Here is a 20992-nt window from a genome sequence, read left to right as displayed (position 1 = left end):
CAAAGTTCTTGTCATTAATATTCATAGGTCTATGTCTTCATAAGCCTGTGATGCCTGCCAAAACATCTGAAACTTTTTAACACAAAGTATATTCTTGGAGGGTTTCTGAGTCACAAGCACAGCTGCCTTGCGGCACAATGTCGTAGAAATCAATGATCATCTCCAGAGAGACCTCCTCTAGATTCTAGCATTGGGAGGAGGAGAGCATCCCCACCTTTTCTGGGTCAAAGACTGCATTTCAAAGTGAGTTAAAGACCACACACACTGGCGTTACGTAACAAGCCTGACACAAATTCGACCAATTCAACAGCAGCTGGTGGATCCTCTCTAATCCTTCCTCTCCCTCCAAAATGGTCTGTGGCTGTGAGATATTAAGAATGGCACAGAGCATTAGACCCCACTCTGCAGATACTCACAAACATGCTCAGCCTGCCATCGCATGTGGAGCTTGTTGGTGCCAAAAGCGGAGATGAACAACAGCTGTCCGAACACGGCGGCGTCTGACCTGTGGTGTGGTGTCTCTGCGTTGTGGACAGACCTGCGATAGGACAACAGTCGGAGCATAAACCCTCCTTTTCCTTGAAAATAATCTCCTTTTCAGTACGCAATGGCAGACACTGTGATGAAATGAGTTTGCTGGTGTTACTAAGCAGGCCACACAACAACTTGTCTAATATTGGTGTGCTTGTTTTAATATTGCCTATGTTATCTGGGTACTGAAGGCATTTCATGTCTATTTGGGAACTATTTTTGGGAACTATTTTACTTAAATTTTCATCCTCTCCACAGAAATTACACTGTAATCCAGGAGAGGCCAGCATCTTAGAGCATAAATGTTATGATTCACTAGGCAACGGCAGGGAGAAGAATACATTATGAATATGCCCTGAACAAAGTTGTCATCCTCTACAAATGACACCGAGGTAATACATTTGTCTTCTTGGTATCAAAGGTTACAATCTGACATTTCATACTGCCATTGCAAGCAATGTCCATTTCAGAAAACTATACAGTATATAAAGATAAGAGATGACCTGGGACAATGGCAGAGAACACTGACTGTGCAAGTCACATTCTAAAAAGGAAATGATGTAGTTACAAGAGGACACATTTGTGAGAAAATACAGATCAAAACAGAATACAACACAAGAGTTATCCCCCGGCTATAGAAATCTCATTGGTGTAATGTGAAGGGTTGCATTTTATGTGTCACATTCAGTAAGCGCTTACTCCCCATTTCTGGGCGAGAGAGAGAGCTGTTGTAGCCTATTTTCCCAATAACTCACTGCTTCTTAGGTGCGGGCCAGACAGAAATGGCACAAGCTGAGCATACCTCCTGTGCAACTGAATAGAATAGACAGCATGTGAATGCCCCCCTGCTCTCTCTGCACTGGACCCTGGGGGCACAAGCAGATGCTTCTGCTTATGGCCTGCATGTGTTCTGCTGGCATTTCTCCTCCTTGTGAAGTGATGGTTCTCGCCAGATCCTTCAGTGTGTGTGTGTGCTGGGCTTAGAGAGAGAGGGGCCCTACAAACAGGCAGCCAGCGCCAGTCGTGCAGATTAACTATTCTGCATCTTGTGGACTGACGGGGCTTTTAGGACAGTTAGAGCCGAGGCTGACAAAATATTAAGGTGGATAATCTTCTGATGTATGAAATCTCTTCAAGCAGACTTGTACTGTCAGCCGCGCTAACGCTGATATTTATGTCCTCTATGGAGGAGCGCGCGCACGCCCCCACACACAAACACACACACACACGCACGAGCTATTTACGCATGCATACTTTCAGTGATATGGATGTAGGATGAATGGCATGGTTGTGTTGCACACATCTAAATAATGGCAACCTTTCCACTGCCCCGAAACAATAAAAATAAGGACTTATTATTAAAAGGCGACAATGTTTTCAATGTAGAGCCACTCACCGAGTAATCTCCAGCAGGGAGCTGGGACTGGCACGACTTCTTGGGAATCCCGTGAAAAAAAGCGGTGCGATGGTTTGATTTTTTCCCCTGCGGTCCAGAAAGTTTCTGAGTGACTACTGTCGAAAACGGTTAAAAGAAACGAATGGGATGTATCCCGGCAGCGTCTATTGTGGTCTTCTGTCAAACAAGACATTTGTTCGTGTAGAGTCTCGGTGACATTTCGCTACATCCTTATATTCTGAGTTCAGAAAGCTAACGGCACTGCAACACGCACGTTCCATTCGGTGCCTTCGCACATGTTCTTTGAAGTACTAGTAATCTCTGGCTTTGCTGTCATCTGCAAGGAAGCGCACACGCTATGCACGATGGACTAAGTGAGTACCCCTGGGTGCTGTACAGCTGTGCATATGTCACCGGAGCCAAGCTTGACTCTTTCGCGACGCGAACAACGGAGGAAATGAAATTCGCTGACTTTGAACAGTTTGGAGGTCCGAACGAATGACATCGGGGATATGGTTATAATATTGCCATAGAGATGCGCACCCGAACATAGTTCGACACCTCCCTCTTGCTGCCTTCATCCAGATGTGATTTAGCGAACATCAGCGCACCAATCTGATTATGGAGAGGATGGCTGCGGTCCACTTTAATCCAGATTAAACATCCCAGCCCCAACACTCTCTCTCTCTCTCTCTCTCTCTCTCTCTCTCTCTCTCTCTCTCTCTCTCTCTCACTCACACACACACACACACACACACACACACACACACATTCAAGGATGACTGACTGAGATTGACCTTTTGCCTTTCCATACATTTGGATCGTGTTAAATATTTTATAGCTCAGCTTTGAAACCTCATTGGCCTTATTGATTTCCAGATTATTCCCCCATATTATTATAATTATCCTGCAGTCTCATATAACCTTCATCTTTAGATATGGAAGTTTTGCCTCCTTTAGTTATGTGGATGCCAAATAGTAGATGCATTAAATAATTTCCCATATACCCATGCATTAAAAACTCCTGGCTCCATGTTACATTTCTTTTCCCTCTCCCACATGTGGTGGCGTGTCCAATTCAACCTCCAGCCAGCCCATCCTCATCAGCATTTTTTGCTTAAGCTTGTACTGTACACTTAGCCTCTTGCAGGAGTCAGCACTTCAGTTCAGGGCATGTCTGGTACAGTGAAAGCAGGATGGCCCAGAGAAAGACTGTCTCCAGGTCCGTGGGGAAAATTAACTTTATTTTGAACGACAGCGTTGCACCCGATGCATAATTCATTTGTCAGCGGCCCTAAGCTGGTCCCTTGTTAGCTGACAAGAGCAGTTCAAATAGACCATGTTGTTACCGTGGTCTGAAAGGCAGTGGCAGACACTCACAACAAAGCCACACAAATGTCTTATTGAGGCATTAGTAAATCGCTGTTTTGCAAGCATGCCGCCAAAATTAGTGGGCAGTGGACACACAGACCCTGAGGGAGGGCCCGACTTTTCTAGAGGCCAAAGCTCCTCCCATTAATCTCTATCTCCCCTTTGCATACCTTGCCATCTTTTTAAAGCAGCCACTGACACCCGCGCCTGTATATAAATAGACACATGTGTCACTAGAAACTTCTCTCTGCCTGGCGTTAGAGAGTAAGAGAGTGCCTAGCTTTCTGTCACACTTTCTAGCTGGACTTGTAAATACAGGGGCCAACTTCATGCAGTGAATTGTTTTCCATATTTTGTTAATTTGGATGGTGGTATTGTTCAGTTAGGCACTGGGCATGCTAACCAGTATAGCTAAGTAGGCTTAACAAAGCTTTCCTTCACGTCCAGGGAACAGTTCCTTCATACATGGCGGGTGTTTTGGATACGTTTATGGAGTTCCACCCCATCCATGGCACAAACGTACAATTGGATCCCACTGGGACGAGGGCGACTCGTGTTGAAAGTTTTGCTAATGGGCTGTGCTTCAGCAAAAATCCCTTGAATCCAGGAGAAATATTCCTGGTGGAGATTGAGGACAAGGAACTGGGCTGGTGCGGCCATCTCCGGATTGGACTTACAGCACATGACCCCCGGACCCTGGAGAAGGTACCAGAGTACTCTCTTCCTGATCTGACAGACCTGGGGAGCAGCTGGGTGTTTGCCATCACTAGGAATCACAATAGGGTTGTTGAGGAGCAGCCGCCGGCAGCGCCTGCAGGTGACGACCTAGCAGGTGACAACCTAGCGGGGGGCGACCTAGCGGGGGGCGACCTAGCAGGGGGCCACAGGCTGGGGAGGGGCGAGCCTGAGCAGGAAGAAGAACCCAGCAGGCCCAAGGTGTTCTTCACCAGCCCCCACCTGTGCATCGAGAAGATGTACATCCCCATGGACAAACTGGTGGGCCGCAGCCGCCCGGGCAGGTACAGCCACATCCTGGACGACCTGTACAAGCTGAATGCCCTACCTCCCACCGCCCGCCGCAGCCGCATCGGTGTGGTCTACGTCCCCAGGCCGGAGCCAGGTTTCGCTGACATGCACATAGTCATCAACGGCGAGGACATGGGTGCCTCGGCCAAGAAGATACCCACGGGTCTGCCTCTTTATGCGGTTGTGGATGTGTTTGCTGCTACCAAGTGTGTCCGCATTGTACAGGTGGAATATGGCTGTAAGTAAAACCTTCTGCTCTATAATATGACATATTTGATTGTACAGTTCAGCAGTTCTCTAAATATGTCTCTGTTTGTTTTGTCCCCTCATCCCCAACCCTGCCCCTATATGCAGTTGCATCACTGCAAACACTCTGTCGGCAGGCCATTCAGAAAAATATCGTTCACAGAATGGCGTTGGACTGGCTGGAGCTTCCTGAGATGCTCAAGAATTTCTGCAAGTATGAGTGATGGACAATCCTGCGGCATCATGAAGTTGTTTTTGTATGAATAAGATTTCAAAGGACTTTAAACTGTATTCACATGTATTGCACATTATGAGATATTGTACACTGCGTAAAGACTTATTCCAAATTATTTTCCATGACAAAGCTTTGGCATTGCCTTTGAGATTGTCTCATTTGATCTCCACAGTTGAATGTTTATCAATTTCAATGGGATGCTTTCTAAATGTGCCTTGACCATATTTACATTTTCATCAGTTCAAATAATCTGATAGATCACAACACATCTTATTTCAATTATCATTCTAGTGCAGAGTAAAAAAGGATGAGGTACACACTGAAAGAATATTGTGTTTGTACATGAAATGTTACAAAGTAACACGAGGAACCATTTTGAATAAAATACGGTTTGCTATCAGAGCCTAACCACTGATACTTTCTTATTAACCTGACAATGATCATAAAAAGAATAAATGTGTGTGTGTGTGTGTGTGTGTGTGTGTGTGTGTGTGTGTGTGTGTGTGTGTGTGTGTGTTCTAATGGCTAATGCACATTGCAAAGACCCCATTACCACATCACCATGTGCATGATAGAGTATTATTACAATATGTTCTTGCATGCAGAAGCTGTCCATCCTGCTGTCAGAATGTGAATGACTCAGGGTATTTATATTCTAGATATAAACAGTGTTATCCAAGTGAGACGAGAGATTCAGGAAGCAGGGCTGTTTTACATCTGAGACAGATGGTTTTGCACCAAGCAGGCTGCAGCTGAAGAAAAAAAAAAACACTTGATGGCAAGGAAATTTGATAGGAAACAGTACACTGGTGACACTCAGGAAGGCACCGAGTTTACTTTTACATCTCTGGGATATGAAAGTAGCAAATCAATACCAGTCTTTGGGATCCTGGATGATTGCTGGACATTGTAGCCTAATCTGTGATAAATGTGTATTCTAGTGTTTTTACTCTTTGGCAAAGTAACTTCATTGTAGCACATATTGCTGCAAGGAATCATTCAATCGTATTCGTACATTTTCTCTGGTTTGCTTATAGTTTCAACTCCATTTGATAAGCATGAACTCACTAGTCCCCTTTTTCTCGACTGACTTTTCTCCGCACTCCACTCCAGCAGGGGCAGTAGTGTGCCATACGCCAGCGGTTTACACTAGAGAAATAATAAACTCCAATCAGGTGACCGGATGTTGTAGTCTCTAATGCATTTCGCTTGTCGGTCGCAAGTACTGTGTACACTGGTGTAACGTAAGAATTAACAAAAGCCAAGATGTCTTTTTGCTCGTTTTTTGGCAAAGAATATTACAAGGATCATTTCAAGACAGGTATGTGTAATCCACTGACATGACATCAACCAAGAAGCAAGTGTCCTTACATTTGCTAGAAGGCTAGGTGCTTTCGGTGCTTCTAAGCTACGTGCTGGTGCTAACGTTATTAAGTAACTTACTTCAGTGTTAGCTAACAGCTCGATTTTAACTAGTGACGACTTTAGAAAGAGTTTATAAATAAATGTCTTGAATAAGACGAATAAGAACGTCGGCTCACTTGCCCAGCAGTGTACTGTACGTAACATAATTGATGCAGAGGTGCATTTAAAATATTCTTCAGGCAGTTTACCAATGATCTGTGGTGGTGTTGTGGCGGCACTGAAGACAAAAGTTACCTAACCAACATGATACCGTTACCTAACATTTGCGTGAATGGCTTTTGCTTTCTTTGTCCTCTCACAGGAATGTACGTCTGCTCCCAGTGTGCACATCCTTTGTTTAATAGTAGATCTAAATTTGCCCACTCCTCACCATGGCCTGCCTTCACAGAAACAATCCGTGAGGACAGTGTGACTAAACACATGGAGAGTCTCACAGCCTTCAAGGTAGTGTGTGTGTGTGTGTGTGTGTGTGTGTGTGTGTGTGTGTGTGTGTGTGTGTGTGTGTGTGAGTGTGAGTGTGAGTGTGAGTGTGAGTGTGAGTGTGAGTGTGAGTGTGAGTGTGAGTGTCCACCATACTGCACATAGCTGTACATACTGTATCTGTCTATGGCCCATACTAAATATCCATTTATACTTATATATTCTGCTAATCACTTTGCAATGTTATAGGCTACTCTGCACAATGACCATAAAGTTGAATCCAATCTAATGAACACTATAATCATCCCAAGAGAACAGCCAGCTAATAAGACAAATGTGCTTATTGCTTATTTGTGCTCATGCAGCTCAATACTCAATCTATAGACTTCACATGGATGAGCTGGTGAATTAGAATAAAGACACTAAAACCTAGACGATACTGACGGGCAGCTTAACTGGCTAGCCTACTTCTCACAACTTCTGAGAGTTCACTGTCGCGTCCTTAGACGTCAAGATCTTCAAATTTGGTGCTCTAACCACTTGTTTTGATAACAAGTTATGTTATTGCAGTGCATGAAGCACAATTAATAATTACTACAGTAATTTGCCATTTTTTAAAAAGTTATTTACATTATCGGAGTCACAGCCATATGGATACATGTATGATAATGGCTCTGATCAGAGTGTTCTGTTGCCAGGCTGTGCACGCAGCTCCATTGTTTATTACGTGTAAATCGGTCTATAAGACTTGATGAGTGTACGGCTTGGGAGACATCTGTAATATGTTTTTGTTTATGTTTTAGGTTCTATGTGGCAAGTGTGGTAATGGACTAGGCCATGAATTTGTCAATGATGGGCCTGAGGAAGGCATGTCACGCTTCTGAATATTCAGCCACTCGCTCAAGTTTGTCCCTAAAGGTAGGCTAGGCTCTTGGTCTTTGAAAATCACTTACATAAAGACTTGTGTTTTTCTCCTCTCTCTTTCTTCCTGTTATACTTGAATATGGGCCCCTTTGGTTTGGGTTTTTTTGTGATAAACACACTGTAAATATGCCCTGTTATATCTTATCTGTTTTGCAGACAAGGTTGACAGACAGTAAAGCGAGGCTGATGTATTGCTGTTTTTCCGCACAAGTCTGTGGAAGGGATGAATGCCTTATGATGTGGATGGGGAAAAGGTGCAACGTGCCATCCTGTTCACTGATGTTTTTGTCTTCATCTTGAAAGCAGAAAAAATGCTATTTTTAAAGAATTTTATTTTCATACATTTGCCGAGTAGCATGTTGGAAACATGTCATTGTAGGTGATTACCTCAGACTGAAATGTCAATATGTGTGTATTTTGTTAGTGAGATAGTTTAAGCAATATGTTTTTAAGTAATTAACAATTCAACAATTCAAACAAATCTGTCATACTGACAGCATCATGTGTGAGCCAAAGAGAACACATATATATGCATATGCATAAAATACATGTTGTGTATGTCACAGCTGAATCTCTGCAATAAGGACATTTTACATTCCATATGGCATTGCATTCCATTTAGTTTAATTTAGTACATCAATGTATGTTTTGTGCATCAATAAAATGAATTAAACAATAATATCTGTATATAATTTTTTATTTTATTTTCTTAATTTTGTGATTTAGCAATCTGTTTGAACTATTTTAATAACCTCCATCAACAGAATTCAAATCAAAGAGGTTTGTGATTGATTCAGATATATCCCATAGAGATGAATAGGCTACCTATTCTGTATGGGATGAATCATATTTTTGAGTGGTTTGACTTAGTTAGGGAATCATCATTTGGTGCATTCAAGTAGTCACTAAAGTCTCTCAAGATTCTTCAAAAATGTTAGCCTTGTAACTATTTTCTGTCTAAATTCAATAACCTATTAAGAGGAATGCTCCTTCTGTTTTTGTTATTCGGAAACTTGGGGGTTTACTTTTAGGCTATGCAGGACCTTCTAGATTGATATTTCAAGCTGTAAACAAAATCATTTTTTTACCAAGAAAAAAAAAAACCAAAAGATTTTACTCAAACTTAAAAAAATAGGGTCCCCAAAGACAGTAACTTTTTTTCTAAAATACAGTTGTTATTGCTTATTTTCCTTGTAATTATTTTATACACAAATGTCTAGTTTATTTTTAGCTTCCATGTGGCGTTAGATGTCCAACAATTTTAATGTGAACTTGGGAATTTGTCGTTTTTGTCACTTGAAAGCCTAGCAGAAGCCTTTTCAGTTGATTTACTTCTGCAGTTCATTCATGATCTTAACATTCCGACTGATTCCGACACATGAATGCTGGCAGTGGTAGGCTATGAACGCAACGCACATAAAAGTAAAACCAAGAGGCTCGTGCCAGCTGAGCTTCAGACTGTCAGCTAAATAGTTTACCTAACTTAATTTGTTTACATATCAACCAACTTAGTTTTTGCGTGGTAAGTGTCAATCTATTTCCCCCCAAAGTAATTGTCTAACCATTCAGAAAATTAGGGCTTTTAAAATGCCCACCAAGTTATAATTTACTTAACAGTTTGAAACGCTCAAAATACCTGACGCTAACTTACGTGCTAGCTTGAACATTTTCTTTTCTTGTGAAATCCTCATAGAAGTTGGAAACATAATGGCGTTTAACGCATCAGTCAGGAACTTTGTACCCATATCAGAATTACACCCAAACACAACGCAAGCGGTGAGTGACCTTTCTTTAGGATCTTCTTAATGTCACTGATATGTCTTGTTATTGCTAGTGCTAGTGCTACACTAGCTTGCCTCTTTGCTAACGTTTACATCAATGGCTGATGGTTGATACAAATGAGAACTCTGCTTGTCAGATTAAATTAATGTTTTAACAAGTGCCATTTCAAATGTTGTTATTGTAGAAGGTAGTTGGAGTGGTCATTGGGAAAACGGATGCAAGAGGATTTCCTGACAAGAAAAGTAAATGAATGAACATAAGCAGGCTAAGTTACTTAATTGGACATGAAAATGATCTCCATCCTCTCCAAATGTGTATTCTGTCTTAAAATGTATTTTGACAGATTTTGGCAGTGAGAGGTTCACTTTCAGCTTTACAATAAAGGACTCACCGGACTACTCCATTAATGTGGCCTCATGGGGCAGTGAAGACTATATCAATGGGCTATGTGGCAGCTTCAGAACAGGAGATTGTGGTAAGAGTTTGCATTGAGGCACAGTGTATTGTCCTGTTTCTGGCTTTGTTCATACTTTTTCATATTCAAAACACAATTACCTGGATCTCAAAATATTTGTTTGCGTTCTCTATAGTTGTTATTGAGAATCCACTAGTTACACCCAAGGACCCTGAAAAAGAGGAACGATATTGTCCAGCAACGCCAAGGTGATACATGTATACCTACTGAACAAAGATTTTGCTTAATCACAAATTAGAGATTTTATCTTAGATTAAAGATTACATTTTAGAACATTGAGAAGCAGAATATTCACTTAATTATAGAATACCCCCATTAAGATTATTTTTAAGAACATCCACACACCGAAATTGTCCCACAACATTTTATTTCTGAGCATGTCTGCTCCTTCTGTAGTTTCTACAGGTTGCTGATGACCGAAACGCACTCTCTGATAAGACTGTGTGCAGATGTGGAGGAGGAAAACAGACTGCTTCCCCTCCTCCATGTGCCAGTCAAAGACCCACGAGACTTCTACACCTTGGGAGACATCAATGCCAATGGTCAAAGCCTAGACGGTTTTATCAACATTCTGGCTGCTGTCAGATCGGTAGGGACCTATTGGACCTGTCTTTCAACCAATTAAGACCAGACACAGAGAGGGCAACCGATAAAAGAATGAGTAAGCTCGCTGAAATGTAATGACTACTATCTTAAAAATGCTTCAGTCCCTTGTCTTGGGTTTTGAATATAGACTGGGGAGCAGAAGTTCTTCACAACCTCAGATGGGCGTAAAGGACAGCGCATGGAGATAAAGCTCTTTGATGATACAGTGAACTCTTTTCCTCTAGTTTGGTATGTTTTCGGAGGGGGGGCTGTATATTTGATATTTGTTAAATTCAGGCTATATAGTATGACTTTTAAAGTGAAATTTCTGCCTGATGCACTTTAGTTGGGATCGTGAGACTATTCAATTCATGCAGTCACTGACACCAAAAGAGACAGGTATGTTTTTGGACGACTTCTGTAAATAGAACTGTAATGTAAACACTTTTTATGCTGACCTGAGGCACACTGTATTCTAGTGCTGTTCATCGCTGATGCCCGGGTGAAATTTGACACCTTTCGTAACACCATGACCGCCACTGCTACCACTAAAACAATTATCACCATCAATCCTGGTGAGATGCTTTTTATTGCTATTATTGCCCTTATATTTAGTGCTGATTCTGATGTCATATACATTGTAAATTAGTTTGATGAGTTGATGGGAGTTCTTTTATTTATTTGCTCATATTGTTTTTGTTTTTTTTGTAATAACAGACACTCCAGAGGCCAACCAGCTCTTCAATTTTGCGAAGGAGTTCTCTGAGTCAGGAGCCCTGGACGAGACAGACAATCAGTTAGGAGACGACATGCCATGTAAGGCTCAGTTCATAATGTTTTGTTCTGACGTCATCATCTGACACTGAGATCTATCAGATCTACCAGATTAGGTCGGGATCCAGGTTGGATTATTAGTATGCTGTTATTGCTTCTTTTTTTTTATATATAGTGGACTCCATCACTGATCTACTGACTGTGAGCCAGCTTAGGAGCAAAACCCAAGAGACTTTTGATGCTTTTTATGCTGTCACATATGCCTTCATCTCTGCGTTGCCTTTGGACACCCCCTCCAAAGTGGTCAGAAACAGATGGTAAACTTGTGATTTACATTTGTTTTTTGATAATTTGAACATGATAAAATGGATGTGGGATGAGGTGTGTTTATTCTTAACCATTTCAGTGCCAGGTGCAGGTTGCCGGTGGCTGAGGATGTGATGGTGTGCACCAGTTTCTCCTGTGCTGGTCAAGGCCAGGAGCTGGAGATGTTTTCGGGCTTTGACTTACTCCTGGACATCAGCGATCATACAGGCACACTACAGTCCTGCTACCTCGCTGGTACTGTGGCTGAGAAAACTCTGGGTTGCGCTGTGAGTACAACAACTTGTCAAACACAGTCTGCTTAAACAAATGTGGTTTTGTTAACTGTGATTTCACTCTTGTTTTTTAATTATTATTATTATTAAAAACATTAAAAGAAAATTAAAAAAGACAATATGACTTAACCTTTTTTTATATATATAATGAATCATTATGATTATTTGTACAAAATATATCCAATCAAACAATAGCCATATTGATCTGTGAATAAACTGCATAATAGTTTGGCTATGTGCACTAAAGGCTCTTTTGTTTCCAGTGGAACCAGGTGTTTGAACCTGCTGCTATTGTTAATGTAATTACTGTCTACACACACCTGGTTGGGTGATGCACAAGGGAATCAGCATGTTATGCACGTGTTAAAATTGTTATTATTGGGCACACAAGATATTCAGTGTCGGAGTAAGGATGTTAGGAGCAGAATATAACAGAAAATGCCATTACAACACAGTTAATGCTCCAGAAGAGATAAATAAGCGTACAGGAAGAGCCTTTTGTGCACATAGTTTATTATGTGCCTAATTTTGACCACATAATAGTTACACTTTTAAAAATATAGAAAACATAAATAATTTGTTCAGGCCAGATACGAAAAACGAGAGAGTGCTATTGTTGGTTTCACTATTTTATTTATTTATTTATTTTATCAGAGATGTGTTATCTGTTATTATATTACTTGCTTATTGCTTCAGTAGTGAAATGGTGAAGTAAGCTTTCTTCCTGTGTTTTATCTCAGGCCGAAGAATATGTGAATCTCTCTGAAGTAGAACAGACAGCCTTGAAATGGAGGTTTCTTCTGGAAAGATGCAAGATTTACCTGAAGGTTGTTAAATGTCATACCATACCACTCTTATATGAACCACCAAATGGCTTTGAAATTAGATACACATGAAATGTATTTGGATTCTTACAGCCATGAACAATATGTTTCCTACAGTAGTAAAGCCTTTTGTGTTTCAGGTCCAGCCAGCCCCCAAGTTCAAGAGTGGTTGGAGAATCAGCATCCTCTCCTGCACACTCGCTGACTCAGTGGAAGTCAAGCAAAGTTTGGAGACGGATGCTCTGTGACTCCGCACATCAATTGTAGATGTATTTTTTTATTTTATATATTATATTGGTGCACTTTATTTTACTTCTATGTATTTCTTGTGTATTTTAAAATAATTAGTCCATAGACTAATGTACAGTATGTATTAGTGTCATGTTGTCTATAGACCACTTCTTTACATTCTTGTTCATTATGATAAAATGTTATTTGATGTTGCATGTCCATGTCTTTATTGTTGCACAATTTTCATAAGAATAATCTCTTAATGTAATGAATCTATAATCTTGTCACGAAACAAGTCCTGTGAAATATGTAGAATCTGTGAATAAGAATTAATGCAATAAACGTGACAGCAGAAGAGGCCTGAGTACTGCAACCTCACATTAAAGGCTTGGTGTCCGTCGGCACAGTAGGTGGCGGTGTTCACATCAACAACTAGTGAGCAAACCATGAACGAAGAGAGGGGAACCTTGTGCATAGCGACTGTTTCTGGACGGAACGTGACTTTGAGGACACCCTGCGAGAGAAAGCAAAACAGCCAAAACAGCTCACAGGCAACTTAGCAAACATGATACAGATGTCATAAATAGTAAAGCATGTACATCGATTATTTCCCTTGTTAATGTCGACGCGTCCACGCAGAATAATTAGTTTTGGTAAGGATACACGCTCTGCTTTAGCCTAAACTAACGGTGTTTGCATTGTGGAGTCCTTGGTTCACAGTAGTATTTTGTGTTACAGGGTGGAAAGAGCTAACGCCATAATTCAAGCATGAATGTTAACCAAGGCACAGTCGGGAGTGACCCGGTGATTTTAGCCACCGCAGGTTATGATCACACCGTTAGGTTCTGGCAAGCTCACAGTGGAATATGTACCAGGACGGTACAGCACCAGGACTCGGTATCCTTTTCCTGAAGATATGTCACTCTGCAGATGACACCACTTCAGAAACAATCAATCAATGCCCTAACTCTGTCTTCTGTGTGTTTTGTTGATAGTTGATAGATAATGATTGCTTGCAAACTATTTGGGCCCAGACAGGCATTCTGGTAGACTTTCTTTAACCACTCTCCCCAGCAAGTGAATTCTCTTGAAGTAACACCTGACAGGAGCATGATAGCTGCAGCAGGTAAGTACAACTGGATGAGATGAACTCTCCAGTAGGCCTAGGCAATATGTGCACTAACCTGGCAGTTAGTCTGAAGACTGAATTGATGTTGTTTTTGCAGGTTATCAGCATATTCGCATGTATGACTTAAACTCTAACAATCCCAACCCTGTCATAAACTACGATGGTGTTAGTAAGAACATCACTTCAGTGGGCTTCCATGAGGATGGCCGCTGGATGTATACTGGAGGAGAGGACTGTATGGCTCGTATTTGGGACCTGAGGTAAGTCCCCAGTTTCTTCCTGGAAGTTTGATGATGAATGAAAAACTCAACCATGTATGTGGAGAATTCACAGCTCCATTCAATTCCCTCAGAATTTTAAGATGGCATACTCTGCACACTTTTTGTATACTGATCTTGACGCAAAAGTAATGAGTCTGTCATGTGCAGTAACTAGGACAGCAGTTTGGCCATTTGGAAACAGATTGTTGGAATGTCAAACTGTTTTTGTTACACGTCTAGGTCAAGAAACCTGCAGTGCCAAAGAATTTTCCAAGTCAATGCACCCATCAACTGCGTGTGCTTACACCCAAACCAGGTGACAGGCAATTCAGTGAATGACATGTTAAAGTATTTTGCTATATTTACCAGTAGTGTTGAGATTCCAAGACTGGATCCATACATGCATAAACGTTGTCACTGTTTTGGTCTCTGTTGTCCATGTTGTAGGCTGAGCTGATTGTGGGGGACCAAAGTGGTGTGATCCACATCTGGGATTTGAAGACGGATCACAATGAACAGCTGATACCCGAGCCTGAGGTGTCAGTCAACTCTGTGCACATAGACCCGGATGCCAGCTATATGGCTGCAGTCAACAGCTCGGTCAGTTCCTGCCTTTGGCTAGCCGCTAACGCACTCTCTAGTGTTACTGTTTCACTGAATGACCAATTATGTGTCTGATTTCTGACAATGGAACTTGAGGTATTAACAGTTGGCAGTTGCAGCTATTTCATAATTGATTGATTTCGACTGCTTCTGTGCTTGTGCGCAATGATATTAATGCGAATCCATAATGTGCCTTTGCTTTGGAACAGTGCTGCCGTTTTGTGTTTTTTGTTTGGTCTTGATAGTGGCTTCATGTGCGTCTGTGATTGTCTTCCCCAGGGCAACTGTTATGTGTGGAACATGGCAGGCGGACTGGGGGATGAGGTGACGCAGCTCATTCCCAAGACCAAGATCCCGGCTCATAAACGCTACTCCCTGCGCTGCAAGTTTAGTCCAGACTCAACGTAAGGGATGCATCCAAAAGTGACCAGAAAAGTGACCATATCAGGAGCCCTTCAGTGATAACAGTGGGCAGTTAGCTTGTTTATAGTGGATTCCATTCTTGCGGTGCCTGCCGTTCAACCGTTGTTTACTGTGGTTGTTATAGTTACCATTCAAATGAGCATTGATATGGAACGTGATAACACTTTTTTGCCAGATCTTCTTCATGTCCTGTTATACCTGTTTTCATATGTATTGAAGCGCTCAGTGTATTCTGCCATCACTTTACTCTCATTTTCTTTGGGTGAAATCAGTTGGTGGCCAAACTTGGTGTATTTGACTTTAGTCTGACCATGGTGTTTTTTTTTTTTTATTGTTGTTTTCTGTAGTCTGCTTGCTACCTGCTCAGCTGACCAAACCTGCAAGATCTGGAGGACCTCCAACTTCTCCCTGATGACAGAGCTGAGCATCAAGAGCAACAACCCGGGAGAGACGTCTCGCGGCTGGATGTGGGACTGTGCATTCTCTGGGGACTCACAGTACATTGTCACTGGTAAGTCCCAGTTGCCCCAGCACAGTCAATGGTCGGGTTTCCCAGATTCGTTAAGAAGCTCTTACGTGCTAAGAACTTCTTAGGAGCACTCGTAGAATGTTCTAAGAACGCTCCTAAGACGTTCTTAGCACTTTAAAAGCTTCTTAACAAATCTGGGAAACCCAGCCATTATTATCTTTAACAGCCCAATTTTCAAAATCCCCCCCGGACCCCCGTAGGGTGAAAAAAAAAATAGTGACTAGTGACATTTCATTCTGTGAAATGACTAAGTAAGAGGAGTATTACCATGAAAATATAGTAATATTTGCGAGTGTACGGATGGAATTTACATATGTGAATGGCCACTGCCTACCCTGCCACAGACCCCACGGCACGCCACTGAGTCATACTACTTACATTTTCAAGCTTATTTTAAAAAGATCGATTTATGAAGCACGTTATTAACTGTTGGGCTTTGTGGTCATTTGCAGCGTCTTCTGATAACCTAGCCCGCCTGTGGAGTGTCGAAACCGGAGAGATCAAGAGGGAATACAGTGGCCATCAGAAAGCTGTTGTGTGTCTTGCCTTCAACGACAGTGTACTTGGTTAAAACACACACACACACACACACTCTCACACACACATTCGATCAGTCACATTTGTTAAGCTCTTATTTTGAGTACAGCTAGTAACTCACTGAAACTGCCTTGGCCTTGACCATTCAGACATTACTTCTTGGCAAAATAGTTTGTATTTTTAAACCTTAATTCATCAATGTTAGAATTATAATGATGGACCATCGTGTAATGTATTTTTGGGTTTGGCCACAACAACTATTTATTATCCACTTGAGTTTTTAAATCAGATCACACCTATAAGCCTGTAACTAGCTCTGCTTTTTAAAAACTCCCCCTTCATAACAAATAAATATGTACAACTGCAAGATTGGTTTGCTAGTGTTTTGTCAGTTTGTTTGTGTGTGACTCTTTTCATTTGTTTGCAGGACAAAAACAAAAATACCTCATAATGGTGCTTTATTGGAGGACTCTGGAGAGTCCGGCAGAAAAACTCTTAGTTAATCATCGGCTTCAGGTTACATGGAATGAGTCTTTGAAATGAATGCGCTCAGAGCACTTCTCCAAAAGGGCTAGAAAGATGATGATGATGACTGTTTTGGAGATAATTTGTCAGACTCCTTCTGTTTCCCCTGTGGAATGACTGGCTACGTAGATGAGTCTGATGAATCTGAGTGTGTTTGTGTGAGTGCACATTTGATTCTCTGTGTGTGAGTTTGTGTGTGTGTGTGCGCGAATGAGTGTGTGTAAATTCGTTTTTTATTCTGTGTGTTTGTGTGTGTGTGTGTGCGGCTCTCATCCCTCCTCACAGTCATTGTGTTGGGTTCTGTGCAGCGAGGATGCAGAGATAGATCCATATTGTTTTCAGCTGCAGCGGTCACTCTCAGAGCCCAGAACCCGGCCTCTCATTCGGGCAGATAGTAGAAGCACACCGACACGCAGATGTTGCTGGGAAAGCAGATGTCTATACAGAAGTAAATGAGCCGTTGTTTCCCCGGACCTGTGGACAGAGGGTGTGGATCTCAGAGTTCACGTTCATCCAATTACAACTTGTTGTATATTTATCCACAGGTAAACACATCCCCAAGGCACACAACATGATCGACCCAGAAAAGAGAATTTTGTTTCTAGTTCAGCCATTCTTCTGATGTTTATTTGGACTGCAATGTGTGCAACTGAGGTCTTTCAGCCTGGCCTCCCTAGTGGTAAACAGAGATCTAATCAGAATGAGCCCTTGCTTGCCCAGTAAATAGAGAGCCTAAATCAGTCGAAAGTTGAAAGGACTGGTAGCCATGCCTGATCCTGCCCTGCTTTACGTTAAGAGGTCTTTCTGCTGTTACTGATTTTTTAGTTCTCTGCTTGCTGTGTTAGTAGATCATGACCCTAACATTTAATGAGTGTCTATTGGATCTATTGGTTCTGTCTCCAGCAGCCAGAGAAAAGGTCACGCTGCCAAAAGGTTCAGGGATTATGTTTCAGTCAAAGTCTGCTTGGAACCAGTGACACTGCACGGGTCTCCAGTTCCAGGCTTAGTTTTTGAAGTCTTAGCTCTTTCTTATTAAATTTGAGTGGTATTACTGTATGTAAAAAAAAGTCCATTGACCTGGTTCCAGAACAAAAGTTGAGAGTTTTGACATTTGAGCATGCCCTTTGGTTTGAAATGTAGTGCAAATTTGTTCTTCCACTGATGTTGATTTGAAGCTGTTCTGCTGTAGATATCCCAGTACGTTATGAATGAAAGAATATAGAAGTAGCTGATCTACTGTAGCAAATATAAATCAAGAAACTATTAATTGTGAACTGGCAGTCTATTCTCGAATTCTCACCATCGGCTCTCTTGGTCCAGTACACAGAACTTTGCTGGCAGAGGTCCTGAATGGGCTTTGGGAGGGTTGAGGTGTCCACTCGAGAGCCGGCAATAACCCCCAAGAACTCGGCGTGTCTGCGTGTCTCATTTCCCACCAGCCAGAACTGGTTGACCTGGAGAAAAGGTGCACATGTAGTCAGGTCTCATCCCTCTACCCCTGCCATGTGTTTACACGACATTTGGGTTGTGAGCACAACGCATTACCTCTGATTACATAATGGCGTCTGTTGTATCCCTAGTGCTTCCGAGCTCAAATGTTGCTCCTCTGGCTCAAAAGGCATTTGTAATTACACCATTTACCCTACTGATAGATCAGGTTGAGCCTTATTGGAGTGGTGCAACGCTTGGGTGACCGTGGAAAAGAGCGGTTCCCCTTTCTCAATGGCTCTTTGTACTTAAAACAGATATAAATCGCAGCAATCTCTAGATCTGGACTTCAATAGGCTTTGTTTAGAGTAAGTGCCTTCACTGAGCAGGTCAGACTGAATGTCCCAAGCTAAAGGAGAGGGATTGGTCGTCCCAGCCTTGAACCTGTTCTGATCTGTCTCTGATTAAGCGACACCATTTGTGAACTTGGAACAAAAACAGACAAAACACTCAAAACGCTCAACGGGGCAACTAAGCTCTCATCTCTTAAAAAGAGAATTGAAGACGTCAAAAAAAAAAAGAGAGAGAGCCGTCTGCTCTCCTCGTCACACAGAAGCTTCCCTTCTGCCGAGGCTCTCCAGCTGTCCCAGTTCCTCCAACGGAAGAGCTTTCATTCTCTTTCCAGTCAGTGGTTCAGAGAGAGAGGGAGAGCGGACTCGGCAACAGAGCGGCCATTGTGCTGCCCGTGGTCCTCTCCTGTAACGGAATCCAGGAGGGCTGAGAGGAGAGTGGGATCAGGTGTGCTGTGGAATTCAGGGCCCGGGCCGCTTCCGAGCTCTCGTGTCCCAGAGTCGCTCCATTACCCCCTTTCTGTGGCCACACAGAGTGGAACGGGCCAGCGCTGCCTTTTAATTGGCCCGCCACTCCGCGAGCGCTGGTGCACGACTGCTATGAGTGGGGACGGTCACTCAAACTGAGTTGATGATAATTCTCACAGTGCTGTCAATCATGGACAGCCAAAGGAGTCAGAGCACTTGAGAACAAGAGCACAGAAACTGCTGCACTCCCCAGTCTCCTGAAATGAGCTGTTCTATTAAGACAAGTCCTTGCTTGCTACTTTCATAACCATTCTAGCTTCAAGACAAAAAGGAGCCTTACCTGCTGGTTGGACATGTTCAAGAGTGAGTTCACGTTGTCATAGTCGGAGCCTTCCATTTTGCGCAGGAAGCACGTGTCTTGGTTGTCTGGCTTGTAACACACCAATCCCTGGGTTTAATTAAAAAAAAAGACAGATTTAGATGACCCTCTCATGTAAGGATATGTAAAGTACATGTGCAGTTCAAATGAGGTAAACTCTGAATTGAGGAAAATCCCAGTAGAATTTTTCAGGAATGTGGAAGCATTCCTAGAATCCAAGATGACTACAGATTAACAACATAATCCCCTTCCGTAAATCTTGACAAGCTGTCATGGCATTGTGATAACATGAGGTAGACTTACATCCTTTATGTCATAGAGCACCGTAGATGTATGATTTGCTTGAGATGTCACTGAATAGGTGACCACGTTGTTGTGTTTGTCGACCAAGGCAGATTGATTGAAGACTGTGCCAGACTGGTCAGGAGCTGTGATTCTGACAATCTGCACAGCAGACTACACAACATTGATATGAGGATGAGGGACATTCAGTAAGAAACCAAATTTAATCTGAAATCTAAAAAAAGATTGAAATACACCAAGACTAGTTATGATTGTTCACAACTGTACAGACTCTAAGCAAATTAATCGCATATTGGATTATGCAATGAATATTCAGGTTCAGGTTTAGCCAAAACATGATTTCAGCCAGATTCACAAAAAAAACATGTGGTAAGCAAAAAGAGTTATATGTTAAACTGGGCAAATAATCTGTCACCTCTGTGTCATCTTGTGAGATGCCTAAATGAGCGTAAACACTGATGGCCACAATCACGATGAACAGCGTGGTGGAAAGGCAACCCCAGAATACTCGGCGAGGAAACTTTGGGGCCACATTCTGGCCCATTTCCTTTGGCAGAAATTTCAAGTTAGTGATGTCTGGAGTGGCATAACCTTTAATTAAGACAACTCTCAAGATCTGACTTTGCATATGCAACCAGTTCCAAATAGATGTGATTTATAAGAGGAAATACCAACTATACAATGAAATGTAACTCAGTTTAATTAACACTAACATTTAGATTTGTCCATATGAGAATAAAAAGGGCACAGAAGGCCATGAGAAAGCCTTATAGCGTTTTTCTTTTTTTTATATATATATATATATCATTAAAACAATAGTTCAGTGACACACCTAAACAGTGGTTTAACAGAAGTCAACACTAAACACATCTGCTCTTGGAAAGTTATTTCCCTGACCTCAACTCAGACGATCACACAGTGAAGCCCACAAACGGAGCCCATCGGCGCGGCCCTTACCGTGCATTCTGAGTCCCCTGGCGTGGCCTCCGTGCGCTTCCAGCACCTCACCATCCTGCACCCGGTCTCTGCTTCTGCCTCACAGTGCCTGTTCCCCACCTCCTCTCTGCATCAAGCCTGTGCTCATGGCCAAGACTGAGCTTGCACACAGTGGTAGCTAAGCTACCTGTCCCATTGCCATCAAAGGCCGCCTCATACCCCCCCCCCCCCCCCCCCCAACCCACCTCCGTCTCCCCCCCAAACTCTGTTTCAAAAGA

General features: G+C 42.3%; 5 protein-coding genes across 5 annotated transcripts; 4 read left to right on the top strand and 1 right to left on the bottom strand.

Moving 5' to 3' along the window:
- Positions 1 to 3561: 3561 nt before the first annotated feature.
- On the top strand, positions 3562 to 5145 carry neurl2 (neuralized E3 ubiquitin protein ligase 2). Its single transcript, XM_062526430.1, has 2 exons — positions 3562 to 4562; positions 4679 to 5145. Exons 1-2 carry the CDS (start codon positions 3764 to 3766, stop codon positions 4792 to 4794), a joined length of 915 nt encoding a protein of 304 aa, XP_062382414.1. The 5' UTR covers positions 3562 to 3763; the 3' UTR covers positions 4795 to 5145.
- Positions 5146 to 5993: 848 nt separating this feature from the next.
- On the top strand, positions 5994 to 8253 carry msrb1b (methionine sulfoxide reductase B1b). Its single transcript, XM_062526226.1, has 4 exons — positions 5994 to 6126; positions 6532 to 6674; positions 7454 to 7568; positions 7731 to 8253. Exons 1-4 carry the CDS (start codon positions 6072 to 6074, stop codon positions 7748 to 7750), a joined length of 333 nt encoding a protein of 110 aa, XP_062382210.1. The 5' UTR covers positions 5994 to 6071; the 3' UTR covers positions 7751 to 8253.
- Positions 8254 to 9005: 752 nt separating this feature from the next.
- On the top strand, positions 9006 to 13186 carry meiob (meiosis specific with OB-fold). The gene is made up of 14 exons (XM_062526421.1): positions 9006 to 9096; positions 9268 to 9350; positions 9541 to 9598; positions 9700 to 9831; positions 9947 to 10019; positions 10228 to 10420; positions 10565 to 10665; positions 10763 to 10815; positions 10896 to 10991; positions 11134 to 11232; positions 11366 to 11507; positions 11597 to 11783; positions 12530 to 12616; positions 12754 to 13186. Exons 2-14 carry the CDS (start codon positions 9282 to 9284, stop codon positions 12859 to 12861), a joined length of 1398 nt encoding a protein of 465 aa, XP_062382405.1. The 5' UTR covers positions 9006 to 9096; positions 9268 to 9281; the 3' UTR covers positions 12862 to 13186.
- A 155-nt stretch (positions 13187 to 13341) lies between these two features.
- On the top strand, positions 13342 to 16692 carry mlst8 (MTOR associated protein, LST8 homolog (S. cerevisiae)). Its single transcript, XM_062526019.1, has 9 exons — positions 13342 to 13497; positions 13583 to 13741; positions 13919 to 13970; positions 14071 to 14233; positions 14474 to 14549; positions 14681 to 14833; positions 15116 to 15240; positions 15607 to 15770; positions 16241 to 16692. The coding sequence occupies exons 2-9, from the start codon at positions 13613 to 13615 to the stop codon at positions 16357 to 16359; spliced, it is 981 nt and encodes a 326-aa protein (XP_062382003.1). The 5' UTR covers positions 13342 to 13497; positions 13583 to 13612; the 3' UTR covers positions 16360 to 16692.
- Positions 16693 to 17229: 537 nt separating this feature from the next.
- Positions 17230 to 20322, bottom strand: bricd5 (BRICHOS domain containing 5). The gene is made up of 5 exons (XM_062525723.1): positions 20194 to 20322; positions 19779 to 19931; positions 19437 to 19544; positions 18151 to 18304; positions 17230 to 17324 (listed from the first exon to the last, which is right to left on the bottom strand). The coding sequence occupies exons 1-5, from the start codon at positions 20320 to 20322 to the stop codon at positions 17230 to 17232; spliced, it is 639 nt and encodes a 212-aa protein (XP_062381707.1).
- Positions 20323 to 20992: the final 670 nt, after the last annotated feature.

Source organism: Sardina pilchardus, chromosome 22, assembly GCF_963854185.1.
Source record: "Sardina pilchardus chromosome 22, fSarPil1.1, whole genome shotgun sequence".
NCBI lineage: Eukaryota > Metazoa > Chordata > Actinopteri > Clupeiformes > Clupeidae > Sardina > Sardina pilchardus.
The sequence above is the reverse complement of the archived record's forward strand: the minus strand, read 5'-3'. Positions and strand labels throughout refer to the sequence as shown.

Bases quoted from the DNA above. Each gene is read 5' to 3' on its own strand.
- neurl2 (XM_062526430.1), top strand. From the start codon at position 3,764: ATGGCGGGTGTTTTGGATACGTTTATGGAGTTCCACCCCATCCATGGC. The intron at 4,563-4,678 runs GTAAGTAAAACC...CCCTATATGCAG, and splicing joins TGTACAGGTGGAATATGGCT to TTGCATCACTGCAAACACTC.
- meiob (XM_062526421.1), top strand. From the start codon at position 9,282: ATGGCGTTTAACGCATCAGTCAGGAACTTTGTACCCATATCAGAATTA. The intron at 9,351-9,540 runs GTGAGTGACCTT...TTGTTATTGTAG, and splicing joins ACCCAAACACAACGCAAGCG to AAGGTAGTTGGAGTGGTCAT. The intron at 11,508-11,596 runs GTAAACTTGTGA...TAACCATTTCAG, and splicing joins AAAGTGGTCAGAAACAGATG to TGCCAGGTGCAGGTTGCCGG.
- mlst8 (XM_062526019.1), top strand. From the start codon at position 13,613: ATGAATGTTAACCAAGGCACAGTCGGGAGTGACCCGGTGATTTTAGCC. The intron at 13,971-14,070 runs GTAAGTACAACT...TTGTTTTTGCAG, and splicing joins GAGCATGATAGCTGCAGCAG to GTTATCAGCATATTCGCATG. The intron at 14,834-15,115 runs GTCAGTTCCTGC...TGTCTTCCCCAG, and splicing joins TGGCTGCAGTCAACAGCTCG to GGCAACTGTTATGTGTGGAA.
- bricd5 (XM_062525723.1), bottom strand. From the start codon at position 20,322: ATGGGCCAGAATGTGGCCCCAAAGTTTCCTCGCCGAGTATTCTGGGGT. The intron at 18,305-19,436 runs GTAAGGCTCCTT...CCTTTTCTCCAG, and splicing joins TGAACATGTCCAACCAGCAG to GTCAACCAGTTCTGGCTGGT. The intron at 17,325-18,150 runs GTGAGAATTCGA...CTCTGTCCACAG, and splicing joins CTGGACCAAGAGAGCCGATG to GTCCGGGGAAACAACGGCTC.